Source organism: Sorex araneus, chromosome 9, assembly GCF_027595985.1.
Source record: "Sorex araneus isolate mSorAra2 chromosome 9, mSorAra2.pri, whole genome shotgun sequence".
NCBI classification, from domain to species: domain Eukaryota; kingdom Metazoa; phylum Chordata; class Mammalia; order Eulipotyphla; family Soricidae; genus Sorex; species Sorex araneus.
Window position 1 is genome coordinate 68,490,994 of NC_073310.1, and position 21,170 is coordinate 68,512,163.

General features: G+C 50.0%; 1 protein-coding gene across 1 annotated transcript; it reads left to right on the top strand.

Annotated features, from left to right (window-relative positions):
- The first annotated feature begins 13,092 nt into the window (after positions 1 to 13,092).
- On the top strand, positions 13,093 to 20,669 carry TUBAL3 (tubulin alpha like 3). The gene is made up of 6 exons (XM_012931972.2): positions 13,093 to 13,113; positions 16,917 to 17,136; positions 18,209 to 18,357; positions 18,768 to 19,699; positions 19,755 to 19,863; positions 20,643 to 20,669. The coding sequence occupies exons 1-6, from the start codon at positions 13,093 to 13,095 to the stop codon at positions 20,667 to 20,669; spliced, it is 1,458 nt and encodes a 485-aa protein (XP_012787426.2).
- Positions 20,670 to 21,170: the final 501 nt, after the last annotated feature.

Sequence of the window (21,170 nt, forward strand, 5' to 3'; positions counted from 1 at the left end):
ATTAAAATTGCTATTTTTATTTATTGCTATTGCATGGGTTCCTTATACATTTATATTAATCCTTAGCAGATATATAATTTGCATTCCCCCTCTTCTCCCAAATTTAGTAGTGTACTTTCATTCTGTTAATTATTTTCTTTGCTATGAAGAACCTTTTAGTTTGATGTAGTCCTGCTTGTTTATTATTTTTTTTTGCTTTCATTGCCTTTGCTTTGGAGTCAGAAACAAAAAATAAAAATTCACCACCACAAATAATATCTAGGAGTTCACAGCCTAAGTTTTTTTTTTTTTTCAGGAGTTTTATGGTCTCCAGACATTTGGTCACATTTCTAATCCTTTTTGAGTAAATGTTTATGCATGATTTAAGATTGTGGCCTAGTTCATTGCCTTGCATGTGGCTGTTCAGTTTTCCCAATATGATCTACTGAAGAGATTCTGTTTTCCCTGTTGTAAATTCTTTTTTTAGGGGGGGAGGGGTCGCAAATTGATTAACTATGTATCACAAATCACGAATCACGAAATCCCCGATAATTGTTGATTTCTCGAGCAGGTTTAGTAACCTCTTCACTTGTCCTTTCCCTGAGATCTTAGAAGTCTCTCTCGACTCGGCCCTCCCAATGATGTCGCACTGGAGGCTCTTTCAGGGTCCGGGGGAATGAGATCCAGCTTGTTACTGGATTTAGCATATGAATATACCATGGGGAGCTTGCAAGGCTGTCCCATGTGGGCAGGAAACTCCCAGAAACCTGCCAGTTTCTCCCAGAGGGAGAAGTGGGCTACGAGATATTGCACGGCCACACTTCTGGGAGCTTGCTTTTAAGTCTCTGGATGTTGGCCGTTGATGGGATTACACACACCTGGGTTCCTCTGCCGGTATCTTCATGCATGAGGCCTGTTTGAACATGTGGAGAGGGGCCTTGAGCATGGCTATAGCTAGGTTCCGGTGGTCTTTGGCCGCTGGGAGCTCTGCTTGGGGCAGGGAGGGAAGCTGGAGTCCATCCCCTCCGAGTGGCCCCGGGGAAGACAGCTAGGCATGCGGGCAGAGACTCTCAGCATTGCTCTCTTCTGGGAGCTTGCTTTTAAGTCTCTGGATCTTGGCCATTGATGGGATTACACACACCTGGGTTCCTCTGCCGGTACCTTCAAACCATATATGTGTGACTTTATTTCTGGACTCTTTATTTTGTTCCATTGATCTATAACCTGCATTTATGCGTTTATGCTGATTCCAAAGTGGTTTTGGTTACTATAGCTTTGCATTTTAAAAAAACTTTTGTTGTCCTCTCCCTGCCCTGACGAGACCCAGAGTTGCCGCCCATGAATGCCTCTGCCGGCTCCTGAATGGCCATGATCCCAAAGGCACACAAACCAATCTCAGAACCCAGCGGCTTTTGGCAGAAATCCCTCCAGACTTATTACTAAAATATCAGAAATCCAAAATCATCTTATGCTCTTCATTATCAGCAATAGGAAAAAAATTATCTAATGATGCCTTTTCAGCAGGTCTGAATGTTGGGGGAAAATTCCAAATAATAATGGTGGGATTTCTGTTGAAAAATTGAATGTAATCAAAGTAGAGAGAGAGTAATGTGGAAATCATTTGTCACACTGGTAGGAGGAGGGGTGGAATGGAGGGTATACTGGGGTTTTTGGTGGTAGAACATGTGCACTGGTGAAGGGATAGGTGTTTGATCACCGTATGACCAGCCTTAAACCTGAAAGCTTTGTAACTGTTTTCACGGTGATTCAATAAAACAAACAAACAAACAAACAAACAATGTTGTGAGTGCTGAGAATCACAAACTCAAATGACAGAACTGCTAGCATCTACCTGGTATAGAGGGGGCAACAGAGCTTTGAATTCATGATCATACACTTGTAAGGCTGCAAGACATGCTCTAAGTCTCTGTTATTAATATTAAAAAATTTTGTTTTGTTTTTGGACCATATCCAGAGGTGCTCAGGGCTTTCTTGTGGCTCTGACCTCAGGGATCACTTCTGGCAGTGCTCAAGGGACCATATGGAGTACAGAAAATTGAACCCCGGGTCAGCCATGTTCAAAGCAAGCAGCATAGCCAGTATACTATTGCTCTGGCCCCATAAACCATTGTGTTATTTTTCCAACCTGAACACTACAGCCTTGAAACCAGGGAACATGATGCCTCCGACTAGGTTTTACTTTCTCTAAATTGCTTTGAAGATTTGGGGATTTTTTAATTTTTTGGTCATTCTGATTTTTGGCGTTGCTTGTTCTATTTCATTGGGAGGAGGGGTAAGAAATGCCATTTTAATTTTAATAGGACTTACACTAAATCTGTGCACTGTCTTGGGGTAGTATGCATATTCTTAAACACAATATTAATTCTTTCACTTCATAATCATGGAAGCATTATGGATCATTCTTAGCATTTGAGGAGAAGAGAATTTGAAAGTAATGCCCTAAAATGAAGTTTGGTGATTGGTCAGATACAAGCTAAAATGTATCACGTTGGAGATTTTCAGGTGATAAAAAGAACACTCTGGAGAGGGTGCCTCAAGAATTTTTAAAATCAGGCAGGTATACTGAAAGCTGGTGGCTTATTCCTGCCAAATGGATTCGGCAAAAGAACCACGGATTCAATACTTGTATTTTGACAGTTTAAACACTGAACTCTGGCATTGACAGGCGCAAAGGGGAAAGGGCAGAGGATGTGAAGAGGGGAGCATTTTCCTCATCTTACTCAAGGTATTGGTTTCCGCGTGCTACCCAGAGCCATATTTGAAAAAGTGAAAAAGGCAGGCCCTTCTACAGTTGCTTATTGCTTTGGGCAAGGAGCAGTATGAACAGGTCAAGTAAGTGGCTGCAGGCCCTAGAGGAAATTTCTCCCTACCCCAATTTAAATTAGCAATTTAAAATGTGAGTTAAATTGCTAATTAGCAAAGGTAACAAATGTGTTCTTGGAAATGACTTGAGACATTAGAAAGATCGAATAACAATGAGATGTCCTGCCACACAGTCCAAAGACGCATTCTCTCCACAGCAAAGTCGAGTGAGCGTTCTTCCTCCTTGAATAATGAGGCAGCATACCAACAGGAAGAACACATTTTTATCACCGGAGATGGGAGTTCAGGCAGAGGAATTCCTCCGTAAACAGACTATTAAAATAATCCTTTTTCTCTTGGTCTCTGCATAAATTTAGTTACTTTTCCACAGCTGTCTCCATTTGACCAAGCATTTAGCTACTTAGGTATGGCATTTCTTGGGGCTTTATTTCCCAGGGAGCTCCTTGTACACAGCAGAAATGAATTCTTTTCTTCTGTTATTCTGTTTTCTATGGTTTTAATTCTCATGACCAGTTAAAAGACCCTAAGACAGTGTAAGAAAAGCTGTGTGTCCTATACCCCTGAGGATAGTAATAGGTATTGTTGCTTACAGTACCAGGAAAGTTCAAGATGATACAATTAAACAATGATGGGAAGATGTTTGGCTATGGCTGATCACTGGAAGTATTTCAGTTCCAATATGCAACATGCACATACTGTGTGTACTAGAATATTCTATCCTATGTAATATACGTAATAAGAGTATGTAATGGAATAATATATTACAGTTTTAATAATGTAAACACGAAGATAGAAGTATATGCACTATATTTTGACTTGTTGCATTAGATTTTGAGTTGTTAGTTGTGTGAGATTTACCAGATGAAAAGAATGAAATCAATAAATCAATATATTACAGTGTCTGCGGGTAGTTAGACTTTGTGTATTACATTTAAAATCTTTATTGTCTTTCACAGTTTTAAAAAATAGTGAGGTACTGAACTTGCATTTTTTTTTAATGTCACAAGGAGAAAATGTGTAAGAAACTAGGAGTATGAGGCCTTTTGTTGAGAACCACCTCTATTCCTCCTTACTCTATCCTCCCCCAATTGCAGCATGAATTGTTTCTTTGAGCCCCAGAGAGACAGGTCATCTGTGCAGTTAAGTGTCCTTCCAGCCAGAGTTCCATAGAGTACACTGTTTAGATTAAATTGTATGAAATCACTGACATTTGGTCTTTTTACCTATATCTGCACTTCATCATTTCTACTTCACTGCAGAGATCTGCAGGGTTTGTTCTCAGTTCTTCAGGTCCTGAGGCTATTTTATGGTGTAATTAGAAGTGGCCAGTCCTTTGGAAACTTAATTCCCGAAGTGATTCCCGGTCCAGGGTATTTGTCAACAAGGACTTCTTCACCAGCGCTCTTTCCTTCCAGCGACCAGGATGCTGTTGCATTCTACAGTCAGTTCTTTCCAGACGTGTGTGAGCTTACTACTTCATTCAATCATTAACAGTCATTTTTTTTTTTTTGCTTTTTGGGTCACACCCGGCAATGCACAGGGGTAACTCCTGGCTCTGTGCTCAGGAATTACTCCTGGTGGTGGTCAGGGGACCATATGGGATGCTGGGAATCGAACCCGGGTCAGCCGTGTGCAAGGCAAACACCCTACCCGCTGTGCTATTGCTCCAGTCCCCAAACAGTCATTTCTTGAATCCAAACTACATAATGCCTGTGGATTTTATTTACAGAAACAATATTTTTGGCTTTTGGGCCACTCACAGCTGTGCTCAGGGCTTATTTTAGGACTGCCCCCTGAACAAAGAGCTCTGTGGAGGACCGTGGGAGACCATAGAGGGTGCCAGGCATTGAACCCTGGTTGGTTGCATACAGGCAGACTCCCTACCTGCTGTACTATTACAGTGTTTTATTATTTAGGGAAACAATAAATAGAAGATGAAGTTTTATCAGAAAATCTTACTGTGCCATAAAGAGAACGTGGAACCATTCTGAGGCTAATCATTTAAGACATGAAAAAGTCTGGAGAAGAGCAGTGATTCTGCCAGAGATAGGCTTTCTGGTGTCTGGATGCCCCTACCTCCAAATTCAGTGTCTTACTCTGCCTGGAATTGTATGATACACACTGGAGTTTGTCATATACCACCAATAATAAGGTCATTTTTATGGTAAGCTGATTTTATTATCTACCTATCATCTATTTACTATATCAGTTTCCTTTCAGAAATTTATTTTGGTGAGAGGAAAGTGTTTTTTTTTTTTTTTTTGTTTAGAGTGCTGTTGGATAACATGAAGTTTGTCCTTTCAGCCTTGCCTCAGGGAATTTAGTTTACCTTAGAGCAATAGCCTTTCTGTATGGACACAGGAAGACCGTTAATAATATACTTTGTAACTTGGTTGCTGATTGACTCCAATAATATTTACTCCCAGGCATCTGCTTTCTCAACTCAGTTACCCTTAGTTCCTAGCATCCCAAAAGCAGGGTCCCGATGAGGGATGGAATGGATCCAGGGCAAGCTGTGACCTACCCTGGCATCGAAATGGGCCAGGCCAAAGCGCCACAATACTCAACTATAAGTTGAGAGCATGGTCATAGACAAATGCTGTCATGATCCAAAAGTAACGACGAGAGTAGGACCCTGCTGAGGGTTAGGAAGACTAATCTGGCCTGAGGGTTGTGGTCTGGAATATATAGTGAGATGTCCTCAGGAAGAACCAAACTGATATATCTCTTACTGTGCTCATACAGAATGACATTGCTAGAAATATTTGAAGTAAATTCATGTTCACAATCACGGTCATGAAATCTCGTTAATCATCGATTTCTCGAGCGGCTCAGTAACCTCTCCTTTTGTTCTTTCCCTGAGATCTTAGAAGTCTCTCTCAACTCAGCCCTACCAATGATGTCACACTGGAGGCTCTTTCAGGGTCAGGGGAATGGGATCCAGCTTGTTACTGGATTTAGCATATGAATACACCATGGGAAGCTTGCAAGGCTGTCCCATGTGGGCAGGAAACTCTCAGAAGCTTGCCAGTTTCTCCCAGAGGGAGAAGTAGGGTGTAATATATCTTTGCTTTGCGGCCGGCCACGCACTTCTGGGAGCTCGCTTTTAAGTCTCTGGATGTTGGCCATTGATGGGATTACACACACCTGGGTTCCTCTGCGGTACCTTCATGTGTGAGGCCCATCCAATCATGTGGAGAGGGGCCTCGAGCATGGCTGTAGCTAGGTTCCGGTGGTCTTTGGCCGCTGTGAGCTCTGCTTGGGGCAGGAAGGGAAGCTGGAGCCCATCCCCTCCGGGGGGCCCCAGGGAAGACAGCCAGGCATAAATTCACTATAACTATTTAAGCGGATTACTAGCTGAGGAAGGAAGAAAGGGACACACCCTGGCACACCCTTGTTTGGCTCCCACTCTTGAGCAGATCTCCTTAGATGAGATTTCCTTAGATGAGATTTTGTTAATCTCCTCAAGAAGTGGTCTTCGGGGCTGGAGCGATAGCACAGCGGGTAGGGCGTTTGCCTTGCACGCGGCCGACCCGGGTTCGATCCCCAGCATCCCATACGGTCCCCTAAGCAACGCCAGGAGTAATTCCTGAGTGCAGAGCCAGGAGTAACCTCTGTGCATTGCCAGGTGTGACCCAAAAAGAAAAAAAAAAAAAAAAAAAAAAAAAAGGTCTTACCCTTCTTTGTTGATTTGTTAATGTTCAACCCACCTTTGTGTCACCACCCTATGTAATTTGGTATATAAACTAAGACTGTGAGGGCACTGGGGAAAGACAGAAGAAGAAACAAAAGAAGAAGACAGAAGAGACAGAGAATGAGACACACGAGAGGACACAGGAGAATAACAGAGAAGACACAGAAGCAGAGACAGAGAGAGGTCAGAAGAGACCAGAGGAGAGACTACAGGGACAGAGAGACAGAGAGACAGACAGACAGAAGAGAGCACAGCGGCACACACAGAAGCAGAGCACAAGGAGGAGCCGTCCCGATCTGGTCCTTACACAGCGGCTTGAGAGCACAAAACGTGTGTGAGAGAGAGCTGCCCCGAGTGCCCTCGGACAACGGAACGACAGGACACAACATTGTGTCTCCCCATCCTGCGTGTTCATCCCCTTGTGATTTTTCACAGAGTGCTAGCTATTAGGTTTAAGGAGTTAATTTAATGTCTGAGGAAGAAGCACATGACTGTTATTGTCAGCAGTAACAGACACATTTCTCTCATGGTAAGAGAACCTTGAAGGCTAAGGATGCTGCATTTTGTCAGAAAAGGGGAAGAGGGAGTCGGAGTGATAGTAAGTGGGTAGGGCATTTGCCTTGCATGCGCGGCCAACCTGGGTTCTATTCCTGGCATCCCATATGATCCCCCAAGGACTGCCAGGAGTAATTCCTGAGTGCAGAGCCAGGAGTAACTCCTGAGCATCGCTGAGTGTGACCCCCCAAAAAACCAAAAAAAAAAAAAAGAAAGAAAGAAAAGGGGAAGAGGATGGGGAGGTAAGGGAAGGGATGTGACAACTGGGCTTGTGACTTGCTCTGAGTGTGACTGACAGTGGACACTCAGTCAGGACAACCCCAAAAAGTCATAAAGCCCATGGAATTCTAGTGGGGGGAAGAACTTTCTGCTTGCAAAGAATCCCTTGTTTATTTTTTCCCCTCATTTCTATGTCTCCCAGATTCCCACCCACCACCCCAACCTGCCCCCTTGCAGGTACAAACAAATTTACTTCATATTGTTTGTGACAGCACAAAGGAAAATGGAATTATCACAACTTGGATCAATACGAATCAATTGGTAATAATTGCTATATCTAATAATGGTGTTATTACTAAAGTCATTGTCTGCAGATCTAGTGGGCTGGTTGGTGCTCTGAGCCTTCCGTTCAGGCTCACTGAGCTTGGTGGGCTTCTATGCAACTTTCCCATCAGATTTGCTGTGATCCCCCTGGGCTGACAGTACTGTGAAGTTTGGAGGTGTCACACAGCTGCGTATGTGACTGCGTGGTCCAGGAGCTATGGAGTTGGAACAATCTGGTGGTGTGGCAGTTTGAGGAGGTTCACTTGTGGAGCTGGGCCATTTCCATGGCGGAGGGCCTCAGGTGTTTCGTGGGCTGCTGTGCCTTCCGGCAGAAAGGGGACTGCCTGTTCTCACTCTGAGAAGGTCCCAGAATCGTCAGCCCTGACCCAGCGCCCCTGGGAAGACGCAGTGGCACCATGTTCTCTTCGAGATGAGTTGTGGAGCTGTCATCATGATTCTTTCTGTCCCCAAGTCCCCTCCTCGGGACAGGCAGCTCCTTAGTACACACTGGAATGTGTGCAGATGGAACTTGTGAGTGCCTGGAACCAGTCCCCTCTCTGGCAGTCCTGTGCTCTGAGCAGCCTGGTGCCAGCCCTCTCCTCCAGACAATGAATCACAGCAGCTTCCTTAATATTTCAAGAGGAGGACCAAGTTCTGGTCACAAGCCTATCAAGAGGCCAAGATGCTAATGTTTTCATCAGATTGTTTCTGGCCAAAATGACCTTCCTCCCATCAGTGGGCTTGAATTTCAGGGAGAAGTCAGTGTTCATTGGCGGAACGGGCTGTTTCGGACCGCTGCTTCTTGCCAGTGGCCAATATGGCTCCCAATTGCATGCGGAAAGGGAATGAAAGTGATTATTGAAACAAAAGCTTTTGGTACATGCGACTCTTTTTCATCAGTCCTGGCGGCACATTGTGTTAAGGAAGTCACCTTTAACCCCTGCTGGCATGATTCTCAGACGCTTTTGTGCATGGCTTTTTATTTTCCACACCAAATGGGCTATGCCTGGAAATCTCAAGCTTGTACAGGACACCAGTTCTCTTCACCTTTTCAACTTTGAATCACTAAAGCAAAGTAGCAAAGCCAAGACTTTTAAGAGTTTAGGGTGTGGCTTTCAGATATGGTGTGTGCCGATTTCATGGGAAATACATTTTGGAGATATTCATATCTGTACAATTGGAAGTTTGTATGATTAAAGAAACATGATTTTGTTTTTTTGCCTTTGTTTTATCTTGTTTCAGTTTTGTTTTGTTTTGGGTTCTTTTGGCAGCGGGGAGGCACATCCAACAAAACTCAGGGCTTACTGCTGGCTCAGCTCTGCACTCAGGGTCACTCCTGGTGCTTGGGGATCAAGTCCCAGTTGGTCACACACAAGGCACATACCCTACTCTTTGTTCCAGCGCTCCAGCCCCTGTTTCTGAATGAAACTGCCTGAAAAAGAAACGAAAGTGGAGGAGGTCTATATATTGCTGGATTAGCCCATAAGCCACTGGCCAGTTTACTCCTCAAAAAGGCATGTATGATCATGGGGACTAAGAATTTTCAATTTTCTGGTTTAGAAAGAGTGTCTTCCTCAGTTCAGATAGGAAATGTCCTGGGAGACAAAGTCTGGTTGTTCTAGCTGCTTATGAGCCTTGCTCTTATTTAGGAAAGGAAATGCAGAAGCATATAATATATTCCCAGGAAGTCTTGTGGAGTAAGAACGTGTTCCCAGCACTGCTGGGTGTTCCTGGGGATGCTCGGGGCCTGTGATGCTCAGGGGGGACCAGTGCTGCTGGGAGTCAAATGCAGGTTGGATTTTGCCCAAACTACCATCCCATCTCCCATTTTTATTTCATTTTTTAAATTGGTTATCCACTTTTGGCCAGAGGTCATTCAAGTCTCCTTACAAAGGGATTCCCTCCGCCCCCCTATAGGGGGGAGCTGAGAGATGGTACAGCTGTCGGGGTGCACAGATGGACCAGGTTTGAGTCCTGGCACCATATGGACCCCTCTGTACTCCGGGAGCAGTTCTGGAGTCCCCCTGGCACAGTGGGGTTCCCACAGCACCGCCTCCTCAAGCCCCTGCAGGGAACCACTGGCCCAGCTGACCAGGTGTGTGTGAGAGGTGTAAGAGGGTGGGGTCTCCGTACCATTTGGGAACCCCCAATCTAAAGAAAATTCTTTTCAAGGATCTTGTTGTTAAGATGTGTGGCACAGCAGGTAGGGTATTTGCCTTGCACGCGGCCAACCCGGGTTTGATTCCTCTGCCTTTCTCAGAGACCCCAGCAAGCTACCAAGAGTATCTCGTCCGCGTGGCAGAGCCTGGCAAGCTACTCGTGGCATATTCGGTATGCCAAAAGCAGTAACGACAAGTCTCACAATAGAGACGTTACTGGTGCCCGCTCGCGCAAATCGATGAGCTGACAGTGACAGTGACAGTGACTTTGTCAGTGAATTAATTGACTGGCCTATATTAAAAAATGCTGAAGAATGAAACTTTGAGAATAAAGAAAACCCTGACTCTAAGCACAAGACTTCCATGCTTACAGAGTTTCCCGCTGCTTTCAGATCCCAAGAGTGGCCCTGCTGTTGTTTGTATGGTGAGGGATCAGCCAGAGGTCGGATTCCTTCCCCTGTCTCAACCTCTTTCACTCTCCCCCCTCTTTCTTTCTCTCTTCCCACGTCCCATCTCTTTCCTCCTGTGGTTATCTGTGTGTACTTCTAGCTAATCTATGTATGGAATGTGCATAGTTGTGGACACTTAAAGGTACACATTCGCATGCATGGAGCAAGGGGGTAGTCGATGATGAAGAGACTGACTGCCAAGAATTGCTTCATGTTAAGATTGTGGGGCTGTAAAACTTGGAGCTGGGAGGGCAGATGGGAAATTCTTGAGTAAGAACAAAAATTGAAGCTGCCTTTGTCCTTCAGGATTTTCTCTATTGGATACACTCCTTCCCTAGGATCAAGGGTAACTAATCTTCTTTACTGAAGATCGATTGATTGTCTCTGTTAACTGCATCTAACAAATACCCTGGGGCAGGAATCAGGGCTAATGTTTGCTGCAGTAACTGGGCACTATATCCTCATCAAAATGATAGAGAAAAGCTGACTGTGATCCTAGATCTTCAGTCTGGAAATTCCAATGGTGAATGCTCAGGAAACTAATTATTTTCCCCTCTGACAAGACTATTTCAAGGAAAACCAGAATTATAACCAAAAATTAAGATATATTTCTTAAATTATAGACATTTTACTCAAATATTTTTTATTGAATCACAGTGATATACACAGTTACAAAGTTGTTCATGATTGGGTTTTAGTCATATCATGTTCCAACAACTGTCCCTTCACCAGGGACATTTCCTACAACCTATGTTTCCAGTTTCTTTCCCACACCCCCATGCCTCTATGGCAGGCACTTTTCTTTTTTTTTCTCTCTCTCTAATTATAGTTTTCTAAGTGTCTCCTCATTCCTTTGCAAATGTAAGTTAATCATAGTTCTACATGAGGTTGAGAACTTTAAAAAAGGTAACGAAAAGTCTGAGTGTACTAGTAGCTCAGAAATGAGATACTCAAATCATCCAATTTTCCCTTGTCTCTGATAAAAAATACCAAAGGCCAATGGGAGAAATTTAACAGCAATAAAATAATGAATACTCTGGATTTATCCAATGGAACTTACTGATTTTTTTCTTCATTACATAGAACACTCCAAGACTGTGGCACTTGGGAGAACTATGGGGAGTGAGACGCAGAGAGGGTTGACTTGATAAAGCTTATGTGGAGACAAGTAGAGCTCGGGATGTGTTCAGGAGAACACGTTACCCACCCCACTCCCCATTCCCAGTAGCTGGAGATGCAGAGCAGAGCTCAGGAAGCTGGATGTTCCAGGATGTGGGGCAGCACCAATGCAGAACAGAAACCACACTCTGGGGGGCACTCTTTCCGACCCTCCCCCCTTCCCCACTGGAGTCTGTGGGAAGTAGCATCTGCTGGACAACAGGGCTCTGAGACAAGCCAGGAATAAAGGACAAAACTCTGGAAGATTTAAGGAATTGCTTCCCTGTGTGAGAAAGATATCCCAGTGTCAGGGCTCAGGCATACCAGGGCAGATACTATAAACAGAGAGAGGAGGAAGGCTAGAGGAGAGGGCAGAGACCAAAGTGGGCACAAGATAAGGATACATCAAACTGTCCAGTCATGTAAAGTACACATCAACCTGAAGACAGCAGGGGCAGAGCCCACCATAGGAAGGCAAGCTGGTGAGCTCAGAACACTAGCGGGGCGGGTCTGGAGAGTGCAGTGTGGAGAGCAGGGAAGGATGTGTGGGAAGGGGGGCAAGGGCAGAATGGAAAGTTCCCACCTGTGTCTCACAGGAATTTCAGGACCGAGAACAGCCAGCAAGGCAGCATGGAGAGCTGAGGATAATCAAGGGAACAGAAGCCTGGAGTCAGGAAAAACTGTGACTTGAGAAATGGAACTATCAATTTGAATGCCTGGTGTAAAAATGTATTTTAAAAATATTCTGGCACTTAAATTTTATATATCAATTTTGGAAGCAATGAACATGATGGTGGAAATTAAAAAAGGAATTGAAATGCGAGTATGTGTGTGTGTTTTAGGGAGAAAATTTAGGGAGCATATTAAATGTGTACGTATTAGCATATAGCTATATAAGCATTTAATTTTATTTTTGTTATAGTTTATTGCATTATATTTTATTTTATATTAGGATCTCACTATGGTAATTATGCATTATCTATTTTAATAAAACTTTAAAAAAAGGGGCTGGGTTTTGAAAGAAAATGTTACAGTAAAGCCTTCTGTGCTAGTTTGGTTAGTTGAGATTGATTGCTTTCTGTGTTACAGCCCATCCAATCTGGTGTACTCTCACTGGTTTATCAGTGCTGTAGAGTTTGGAGGTGTTGTGCTGGGACTTCTGGAACTGCATGGAGGTGCGGGGCAGGAAGCCCATCCCGACTTGGAGAAAGCCTGGAGACTTCAGTCACAAAGACCAGCATATCTGAATTTTTCAGCAAGCTAATTTCTGGGTGAGGTCTGGTCCCAAGACAATGGAATCTGGCCAGAGGCCTGGAGGTGACTTTGCAGAGTCACATACAAATTTAAGAGTCACAGGTGAAAATACTAAAAAAAGTTTTACAACATATACAACTAGACAAGAAGCTGTGGTTCAAGGAAAAATTACTCTATCAAAAAGAAGGGAAGTAAGAAAAGAAAAAAACAAGTCAGTTGAAAGCATGAAGTAAGGTATCAGGATAAGCCCAATACATTGCAAATAATAATAAATGTCAGTGAATTGCATTTTCTTTCAAAAACCAAGATTTTTACCATTGTAAAGAGTGACACACACCCATGACAAACTTAGACATCAGCAAGTGGACTGTCATCCCAGTGGTAGGACGTGGGAAGTCATCTGGATCATCAGCAAATAAAACAAAAATGTGAAGATACAAAAGAACATGTTGAAAACATGGCCGAATTGAAGATGATGGTAAAGGCACACTGGGCTCCACAAGAGTTCTTCCTGAGCAGAATGACATCTCAACCCTGTAAACTCTAAGAAGGGCCAGGGTTGGAGCTGGCTACGTTACCTTACCTTGTGTTTTTCGTGTGCCCACACTCTTGCTTTCCTGCTCTCTTTCTGGTCGTCTTTCGAAAGACAGCATGGTTTCTGAGCATGATAGTGATGCCTTTCATTCATCAACATGCAGGCTGACTCCTTAGGAATCTGGGTTTGCATCCATCACTTCACGCTCTGCACTGGAGGAAGGGAGCAATGGCCTCGCTTCCCTGTCCAGCTGGCTGGGGATAAGCACCTCCTGGGACCCACAGGCACCAGGTGACACGGGGGCGGCATTGTGGGCTCGGGTAGTATTGAACACTGGATGTTGAAAAAGGTAAAGGAAATTTTACCATACGCTTCTTTCCCGATCACTGTCTAGATCCTTTTTCACCAGAAAATTTAGAAAAAGGTATTTGTGATCTCTGACTGAGGCGGAGGTTGGCAGTGGGTACTGCCGCTGGCCCACCTTGGTCTCAGGTGCTCCCGGCCCTCCCTGCAGGCAGAGGAGCCGAGAGGAGGTCAGGAGGAGGCTGTGCTCCTGGGAGTCGAACATCCGTGCCAGGTGGGGTCACTTCCTGCCCCGTGACACAGCCGCCGACCTGAGGCTGCTCGTCACACCCACTGGCAGAGGGCCGCTGTGATCAGCATGGTGAGTGCTCGGGGCACCCGTGCCTTGTTGACAGCTGGGCTTGGGCGTGGCAGCTAATTTTCCTCCTTCTTTTTGGGCCCTCTCCCCAGCGAACAGTTCTCTGCTCTTCCTCAGAGAAGAAGCCTTGGACGGGGGTTTTTTCTTCCTGCAGTGGATCTGCGTGTTTGGAGCTTTTCTGCCTCACTGCACTTGAGCTGCATGGAGGCGTGTGTGTATCTGTGTGTGTATGTGTCGGGGGGACATTCCCCATTCACACCTGTCCCTGCCTTTCACTTCTGAGCTGAAGTCACGGGACGGGAGGGGATGTCATTCCCAGAGCCTTCTTGTTCCTCTGGTTTCTCCCCACAGACCAGCTCCTTCCCCTTCCCTTTGGCTGCTTTGGTTTCCCTTTGGTTTCTGGGGACTTCGACCCAGGGCTGCTGGCTACACTCACAGAAGCCGCACGGCCAAGGGCTGACTCTGTGCTCTCGAGAGTGGTGCTTATGTCTGGGGCGCAGAGCTGAGAAGAGTCACACAGTTATGTCTGGGGGCCCCTGTGAGCGCCCCTCCCCCTTGGGGTGCTGGCCTGAGTGTAGATGCTTCAGCTCTGGACCTGCAAGCCGTCTTCAAGCCGCCTCCCGTCTTCCCTGGGACTCTCGCTGCAGCACTCTTGGCCTGTCAGGCGCGTCCTCTTCTCAAGGCGTCTGCTCTGGATGGGCCACAGAAGTGCTCTCAGTGCTGTGATGGAGTCTGGTGAGGTGGTGCCAGGGCAGGAAGTGGGCCGAGGGGACACGGACAGTCGCTGCATTATTTCTGACACCGTCTGTGTGGCCACAATGCAGATTTAACTCAGAATAGAACGTCCGATGCCATGGATGTCTGTAACTCTGGTAAGCTCTGTGGCAGCATCTTGGAGCCGGCCCTGGCCCGTCAGAAATGTCCCAGCCACGCTTCCCCCTTTCCTTCTCTTCGTTCCCAACTGCCGTTGTGTTTGCAACCTTTTATCTTCACTGTGATCTGCTTGCTTTGTGACAGGTAGGGAAGTTGGCTGGCCATTTTTTCCAGAGGCGGGAAAGAGTATCATCAGGAAGGCAAGTGTGATGGACACTGGGGAGGGAGGAAAGGCGGGGGGAGGATGCGGAGCAGACAGCCTCTGTTCAGAGAACCACGGCTGAGAGAGGGTCCCAGCTCAGCTGCTTCTCACGCTGGCCTGTCTTCCTTCTTCCTCCTCCTTCGAAAGGCACCTGAGCCTGGGGGCCCAGGACACACACAGGGCTGCCAGGGTGGTCTGAGGGCGATGTTCAATGGGAGTGAGGACTCTGGCTTGGTAAAAATCAGGAGCAAGGACAGCCTGCAGCTCAGAGGGGTGTCGGGAGAGAAAGGGGCACGTGTGGTTTGAAAGCTGCCCCCCAGACAGCTGCACAGTGGAGGGCGGCCCTCTGGTTGGGGAGGCGGTGAGTGGGTGGGAGCTGCTGAGGGCTGTCGTGGCATCTGAGGAGCTGGCATCACGACACACACACAGCAGGGCCATCTTCCCAGCAAGCTGTAGCTCTGAAGGCAGAGAGTGTTTTGCCCCTGGAGTGCAGTGCCAAAGTCCACGCCAAAGGGGCAGAGTCCACGCCAGATTGTCCTGTGGGGAGTGGCGGCAGAGAGGAAGGCCGGGGGCACCCGGGCCCGGCCTGGGAGGGCGCCCTGACTCAGTAAATGCTCCATCCAGTGCCAACCGAGCACCCACTCCGTGCACACTCGCAGACCAGACACCGAGACCAGACCCCGCTGGCCCTTTCAGGGCTCAGGATTGCCCCCTAGCCCTCAGATGACTAGAAATTTAGGCCTGTTTTTTTTTTTTTTAATAGTATTAAAACAAAAATTTTAATTACTTTTTTTTTAATTCTTTTATTGATTCACCATGTGGAAAGTTACAAAGCTCCCAGGTTAAAGTCTCAGTTATACAATGCTCAAACACCCATCCCTTCACCAGTGCACATATTCCACCACCAAGAATCACGATATACCTCCCCCTTCCCCCCACCTCCCCATTAGGCCTGTTTTAATCAGGAAAATCAGGAATTAAGTTACTAACCTTCAGAAAATGGTGATTTCAAGAGACGTGGGGCGTGGAGACTAGTGGGGAGGAAGGAAAGGAGCAGCTTAGAGTTTCTTGCTGGCTTGTCTTTAGGTCACTCAGATGGTATTCAGGGATCACTGCTGGCAGGGGCAGGGTGGGGGATGCCTGGGGTAACCCGGCAGCTGTGCGAAAGGCCAAGGCCTCCTCCTGTGATTTCTCCCTGGCCCCGGAAAACAAGCGTGGAAGTAAGACTAAAGAACCTCTATACCCAGACATCACAGACTAATGGTTGGACCTGAAAGACTTTCCTGTGTTTAACTTGAAAATGTATTTGACCATGTACTTGTGTCTAATCATGCTCTGACCCCTGTGGCCTCTTCCTGCGGGCACCTGTGGGTTCTGCCTTCCAGTGGGCACCTGTGGGCTCTGGCTCCCAGTGGGCACCTGTGGGCTCTGCCTTCCAGAGGGCACCTGTGGGTTCTGGCTCCCAGCAGGCACCTGTGGGTTCTGGCTCCCAGCGGGCACCTGTGGGCTCTGGCTCCCAGTGGGCACCTGTGGGTTCTGGCTCCCAGTGGGCACCTGTGGGGTCTGGCTCCCAGTGGGCACCTGTGGGTTCTGCCTCCCAGTGGGCACCTGTGGGCTCTGGCTCCCAGTGGACACCTGTGGGCTCTGGCTCCCAGCGGGCACCTGTGGGTTCTGGCTCCCAGCGGGCACCTGTGGGCTCTGCTTTCCAGTGGGCACCTGTGGGTTCTGGCTCCCAGCAGGCATCTGTGGGTTCTGGCTCCCAGCGGGCACCTGTGGGTTCTGGCTCCCAGCGGGCACCTGTGGGTTCTGGCTCCCAGCGGGCACCTGTGGGTTCTGCCTCCCAGCGGGCACCTGTGGGCTCTGCTTTCCAGTGGGCACCTGTGGGTTCTGGCTTCCAGCGGGCACCTGTGGCTCTGGCTCCCGGCGGGCACCTGCGGGTCCTGGCTCCCAGTGGGCACCCGTGGCTTCCAGCAGGCACCTGCAGGCGCTGACTCCCATGCCCTCTTTCAGAGGGAGTGCCTTTCCATTCACATCGGCCAAGCGGGCGTGCAGCTGGGCGAGGCTTGCTGGGAGCTGTACTGCCTGGAGCATGGGATCGGGCCTGATGGCGCGCTCGTCGACAGCAGCAGGGACGCCCTGAGTGCCTCGGTGGGGACCTTCTTCGGTGAGACGAGAGCTGGCAAGCAAGTGCCCAGAGCACTCCTGGTGGACCTGGAGCCCACGGTTGTCGGTAGGACAGCTCCAGCTTCCCAGGCACCTCCTTCTTAAGTTCTGTCCCAGGGAGGGTTTCTGTGGACACAAGCTAAAGAGCATTTGGTGGGGCGGGGGTGGGGGGCATGGCTTCCCCCTTCTCTGGGGAATAGGACGGGGGAATTTTGTGGCCTGAGGAGGCTTGTGACTGGACTGAGGAGAGGAGGCCACGAGAGCTGAGACACTGTGGAGATGCAGCCTGGGCGGCTCTGTGCCGAGCACGTTCCCGCCAGGCCTTGATGCCTGGGCAGGGGGCAGCGCTCGCCTGGACACTGAGGAGGGCTGAAGGGAGAGGGGAAGCACTCTAGATAGTTGTACCTCAGGTGAGTCAAGGTGGCGCTGCCCCTGGGGCCTTTACAGAAACCTCGGCAAGAGGACGAGTGTCTCCAGTCAGGGGCGCCAGGAAGGAAGCCAGCAGCTTGGACATGCGTGTGCCCCACTTCCCTCTTTAGAGTTGGAAGTGCCTCCGAGTGGCACGAGCTGCGTCTCCTCAGTGCCTGTGCCCGCCCGAGGCCCTGAGCACGGGTTTGGAAACGGGCTTTGCAGACGTGCGTAGAGAGGAGAAGGTCTTTCCAGCAGGGTGCCCGACAGCTGAGGTCTGTCCTGTGGACAGATGAACAGGGGCCAGGGGTGGGGTGGCCCCAGAGCAGGGGAAAGGTCTGGAATGCCACAGTGTGTCGCTGGGACAGAGACAGGACCTGTAGAATCAGATGTGCTCCTCCTTGCTGGCTGCTCTCCTGCCTGCATTGGCGGCCCCGAGGTGACACTGGAGACGCCCACGGGTGGGGCAGGGCTGTGCACTCACCTTCCCAAGAGCCGCCCTGGCCATGGCTCCAATGTCCCAGGCTATAGCCTGTGGAGATCCGCCTCTCTCTGCAGCCGTCCTGGTGGCCCTGAGTGACGCGTCAGCGGTGGGATGGGGAAGTGCAGCTGCTCCGTGAATGGCGGTTCCTTCCTCCCGATGCAGGTCGGGGCTTGGAGCTCCACGCGAGGGGGAGCCAGACGGGGCCAGGCCAGGGCCTGGAGTCCTCACTCACTCACTCTCTCTGCAGATGGGATCCGGACTGGCAAGCTCCGCTCCCTCTTCCATCCCGAGCAGCTCCTCAGCGGGAAGGAGGACGCCTCCAACAACTATGCCCGCGGTCACTACTCAGTGGGGTCAGAGGCCATCGACCCGACGCTGGAGAGGATCCGGAAGCTGGCAAGTGGTGGTGGGGTGTGGCCCTGTACAGGAGACTGGGCCCAGAGCCACACGTGGTCACAGTGTGTTTGCAGGCACTTGTTCTCTGCCTGGTGTGGATGCGGCCCAGCTCTCAGTCCTGGGGGCAGCGAGAGCAGCTGAGCTGTACCCTGCTGTTTCTCAGAGCCCCACCGAGCTGCCTATCATGCCTGTGCTCCGAGGGCCTGTCCTCTGTGGGCCTCCATGGTCCTCCGTGGGCCTGTCCCTCGTGGGCTTCTGTGAGCCTGTCCCTTGTGGGCCTCTGTGGGCCTCTGTGGGCCTGTCCTCCGAGAGCCCATCCTCTGTGGCCCTTTGTCCGTGGTGTGTCCTCTGGCTGTGTGCCCTGCGTGGAGGCGTGCCCTGGGCCTGACCGTGCCTGCCCTTGCCCACAGGCCGAGCAGTGTGGCGGGCTGCAGGGCTTCCTGGCCTTCCGGAGCTTTGGCGGCGGCACCGGCTCCGGTTTCACGTCTCTGCTCATGGAGCGGCTCTCAGCCGAGTACGGCAGAAAGACGAAGTTGGAGCTCTCGGTCTACCCGGCACCAAGGATCTCCACGGCAGTGGTAGAGCCATACAACGCCGTCCTCACCACCCACGCCACCCTCGAGTTCTCGGACTGCACCTTCATGGTGGACAACGAGGCCCTGTATGACATCTGCCATCGGCGGCTGGGTGTGGCTCGCCCGACCTATGCCAGCATCAACAGGCTGGTGGGACAGGCCGTGGCGGCCATCACCGCACCCCTCAGGTTCGAGGGACCCCTGAACGTGGACTTCATCGAGTTCCAGACGAACCTGGTCCCGTTCCCTCGGATCCACTTCCCCCTGACCGCCCTGGCGCCCCTCGTCTCTGCCGACAAAGCCAGGTACGAGGAGCTGTCGGTGGCCGATATCACAACTGCCTGCTTTGAGGGCCCCCACCAGCTGGTCCAGTGTGACCCCCGGCTCGGGAAGCATATGGCCTGCTGCCTGCTCTACAGGGGGGACGTGGCCCCCAAGCAGGTGAACGCGGCCATCGCTGACGTGAAGTCGAGATGCTCTGTCCAGTTCGTCGACTGGTGTCCCACTGGTTTCAAGGTGGGCATCAGCTCCCCAGCGCCTGCCGTGGTGCCCGGTGGGGAGCTGGCCCCAGTGCCACGGGCCGTGTGCACACTGAGCAACTCCACGGCCGTGCTGGAGGCCTGGGCCCGCCTCAACCACAAGTTCGATCTCATGTTTGCCAAGAGAGCGTTTGTGCACTGGTACCTGCGGGAGGGCATGGAGGAGGCAGAGTTCTGGGAGGCCAGGCATGACCTGGCCGCTCTGCAGAGGGACTATGAGGAGGTGGGCCGGAGCTTCTGATGGGGTGGGCACCTCTGGGCCAGATGAGGGGGAACCTTCCCCTCAGGACACCATCCAGGGCGAGGGCAGAGCTCCAGGAGGAGAGAAGGGGCACTCGACCCATCTGCCCCAATCGCTGGGCTTCTCCCGTGCTCCTGGCCCTGTCCGCTGTGTAAGGCAGCCCCTGCTCCCCGCTGGAACCTTCTCAGACCCTTCGGCTCCCACCCTGGGGCCCCTCTGCTTGTCAGAATGGGAACTGGCTGGGCACTTTGCTTCTTTTCCAAGCTTCCACGGCAGCCTGGAGGTGTCAGTGTCCAAGAGCCGCCACGGGGGCTGGGGTGCCGTGCGGCGCCCTGCCAATGGCCAGGCTTCTCCACATCTTCCCTGGTGGGCCTTCGGCCTGCCTCAATATTTTATGTGGGGGCTGGTGAGGCGCCACGTGCCTCCAGGAACTTCCTCCTTCAGGTTCTCTGCTTACTCACCTGCCATTGCTCATGAAGGAAGGTTCCGGACACTGAGGCACCCAGTGATCATGGGTTGGGGTTGGGGGCTTGACCCTGGGCTGCGTTCTGGCCTCCTGCACCACACCTTGTCCTGGCTCTCTGTGTGTGTGGCTGCTGCCCGCTCCTGCTGCCCGCTCCAGAGACAAGCCAGCCCCACGCCCTTCCGTGGCTGTCTCTATGCCGAGTCCCCTCCTTGGAACCAGCCCCCGAATTCTCTCTTGCCTGTTTCCTTCTGGTCCCTGCTCGGTGACGACTGTGCGAACCCAGAACTGTTCTCTGTAAGAGTGTGAAGCGTCCCCTAAGAGAGGCCGGTCCCTCTGCAGATGCTGCTGGCCCACAGCCTCGAGCTCTGTGCCATGTCTCCCTCCTCGAACCCAGTCCTCCTCACCCCCAGGATGGAATGCCTCTTTGTGTCAGGGCTCTTCCCGTGTGCCCCTCTGGGCTCCAGCCCGCCAACTCCCACGCCGAGGACTGAGGTGTCCCTGCCCTTCCCACTCCGTGGAGAACCTCCTCGTGAGCTTTCCTTGGGTGTGTCCTCCAGAGAGCTCTGGGCTAGAGTGAGGCTCTTGCTGACAAGGCAAAGCCTGGGCCAGAGAAATAATACAGCGAAGACACTGGCCTTGCACGCGGCTGAGCCTGGTTTGAATCTCCGGCACTGTTGGTCTCCTGAGCATAGAGTCAGGATGGGCCCCCGAGCACCATTAGGTGTGCCACCTGCACCCAAACACAAATAAAGAATAAAACAAATGTGGAAAAGTCATTTTCTTTAGAGCTCAGTGTCATTTCTGTCTCCACTGACAGGTCACTGAGAAGGTGTGTGTGCGTGTGTACGTGTGTTTGTGTGTGTGCATGTGTGTGTGTGCGTGCATGTGTGTTTCAAGCTGTGTTCAGGGTGGAGGTACAGAACATGGAGTATTTGAACGTATCAAGGTTTATCTCTGAGACAAATCTTGGGACGAGGGGGTTCAAGGACTGA

Excerpts from the sequence above, each read along its gene's own strand:
- TUBAL3 (XM_012931972.2), top strand. The coding sequence starts at position 13,093 with ATGGCCGAATTGAAGATGATG. Across the intron at positions 18,358-18,767 it reads TGGAGAGGATCCGGAAGCTG|GCCGAGCAGTGTGGCGGGCT; the intron begins GCAAGTGGTGGT and ends CCTTGCCCACAG. Across the intron at positions 19,700-19,754 it reads AGGGACTATGAGGAGGTGGG|TCAGGACACCATCCAGGGCG; the intron begins CCGGAGCTTCTG and ends GGAACCTTCCCC.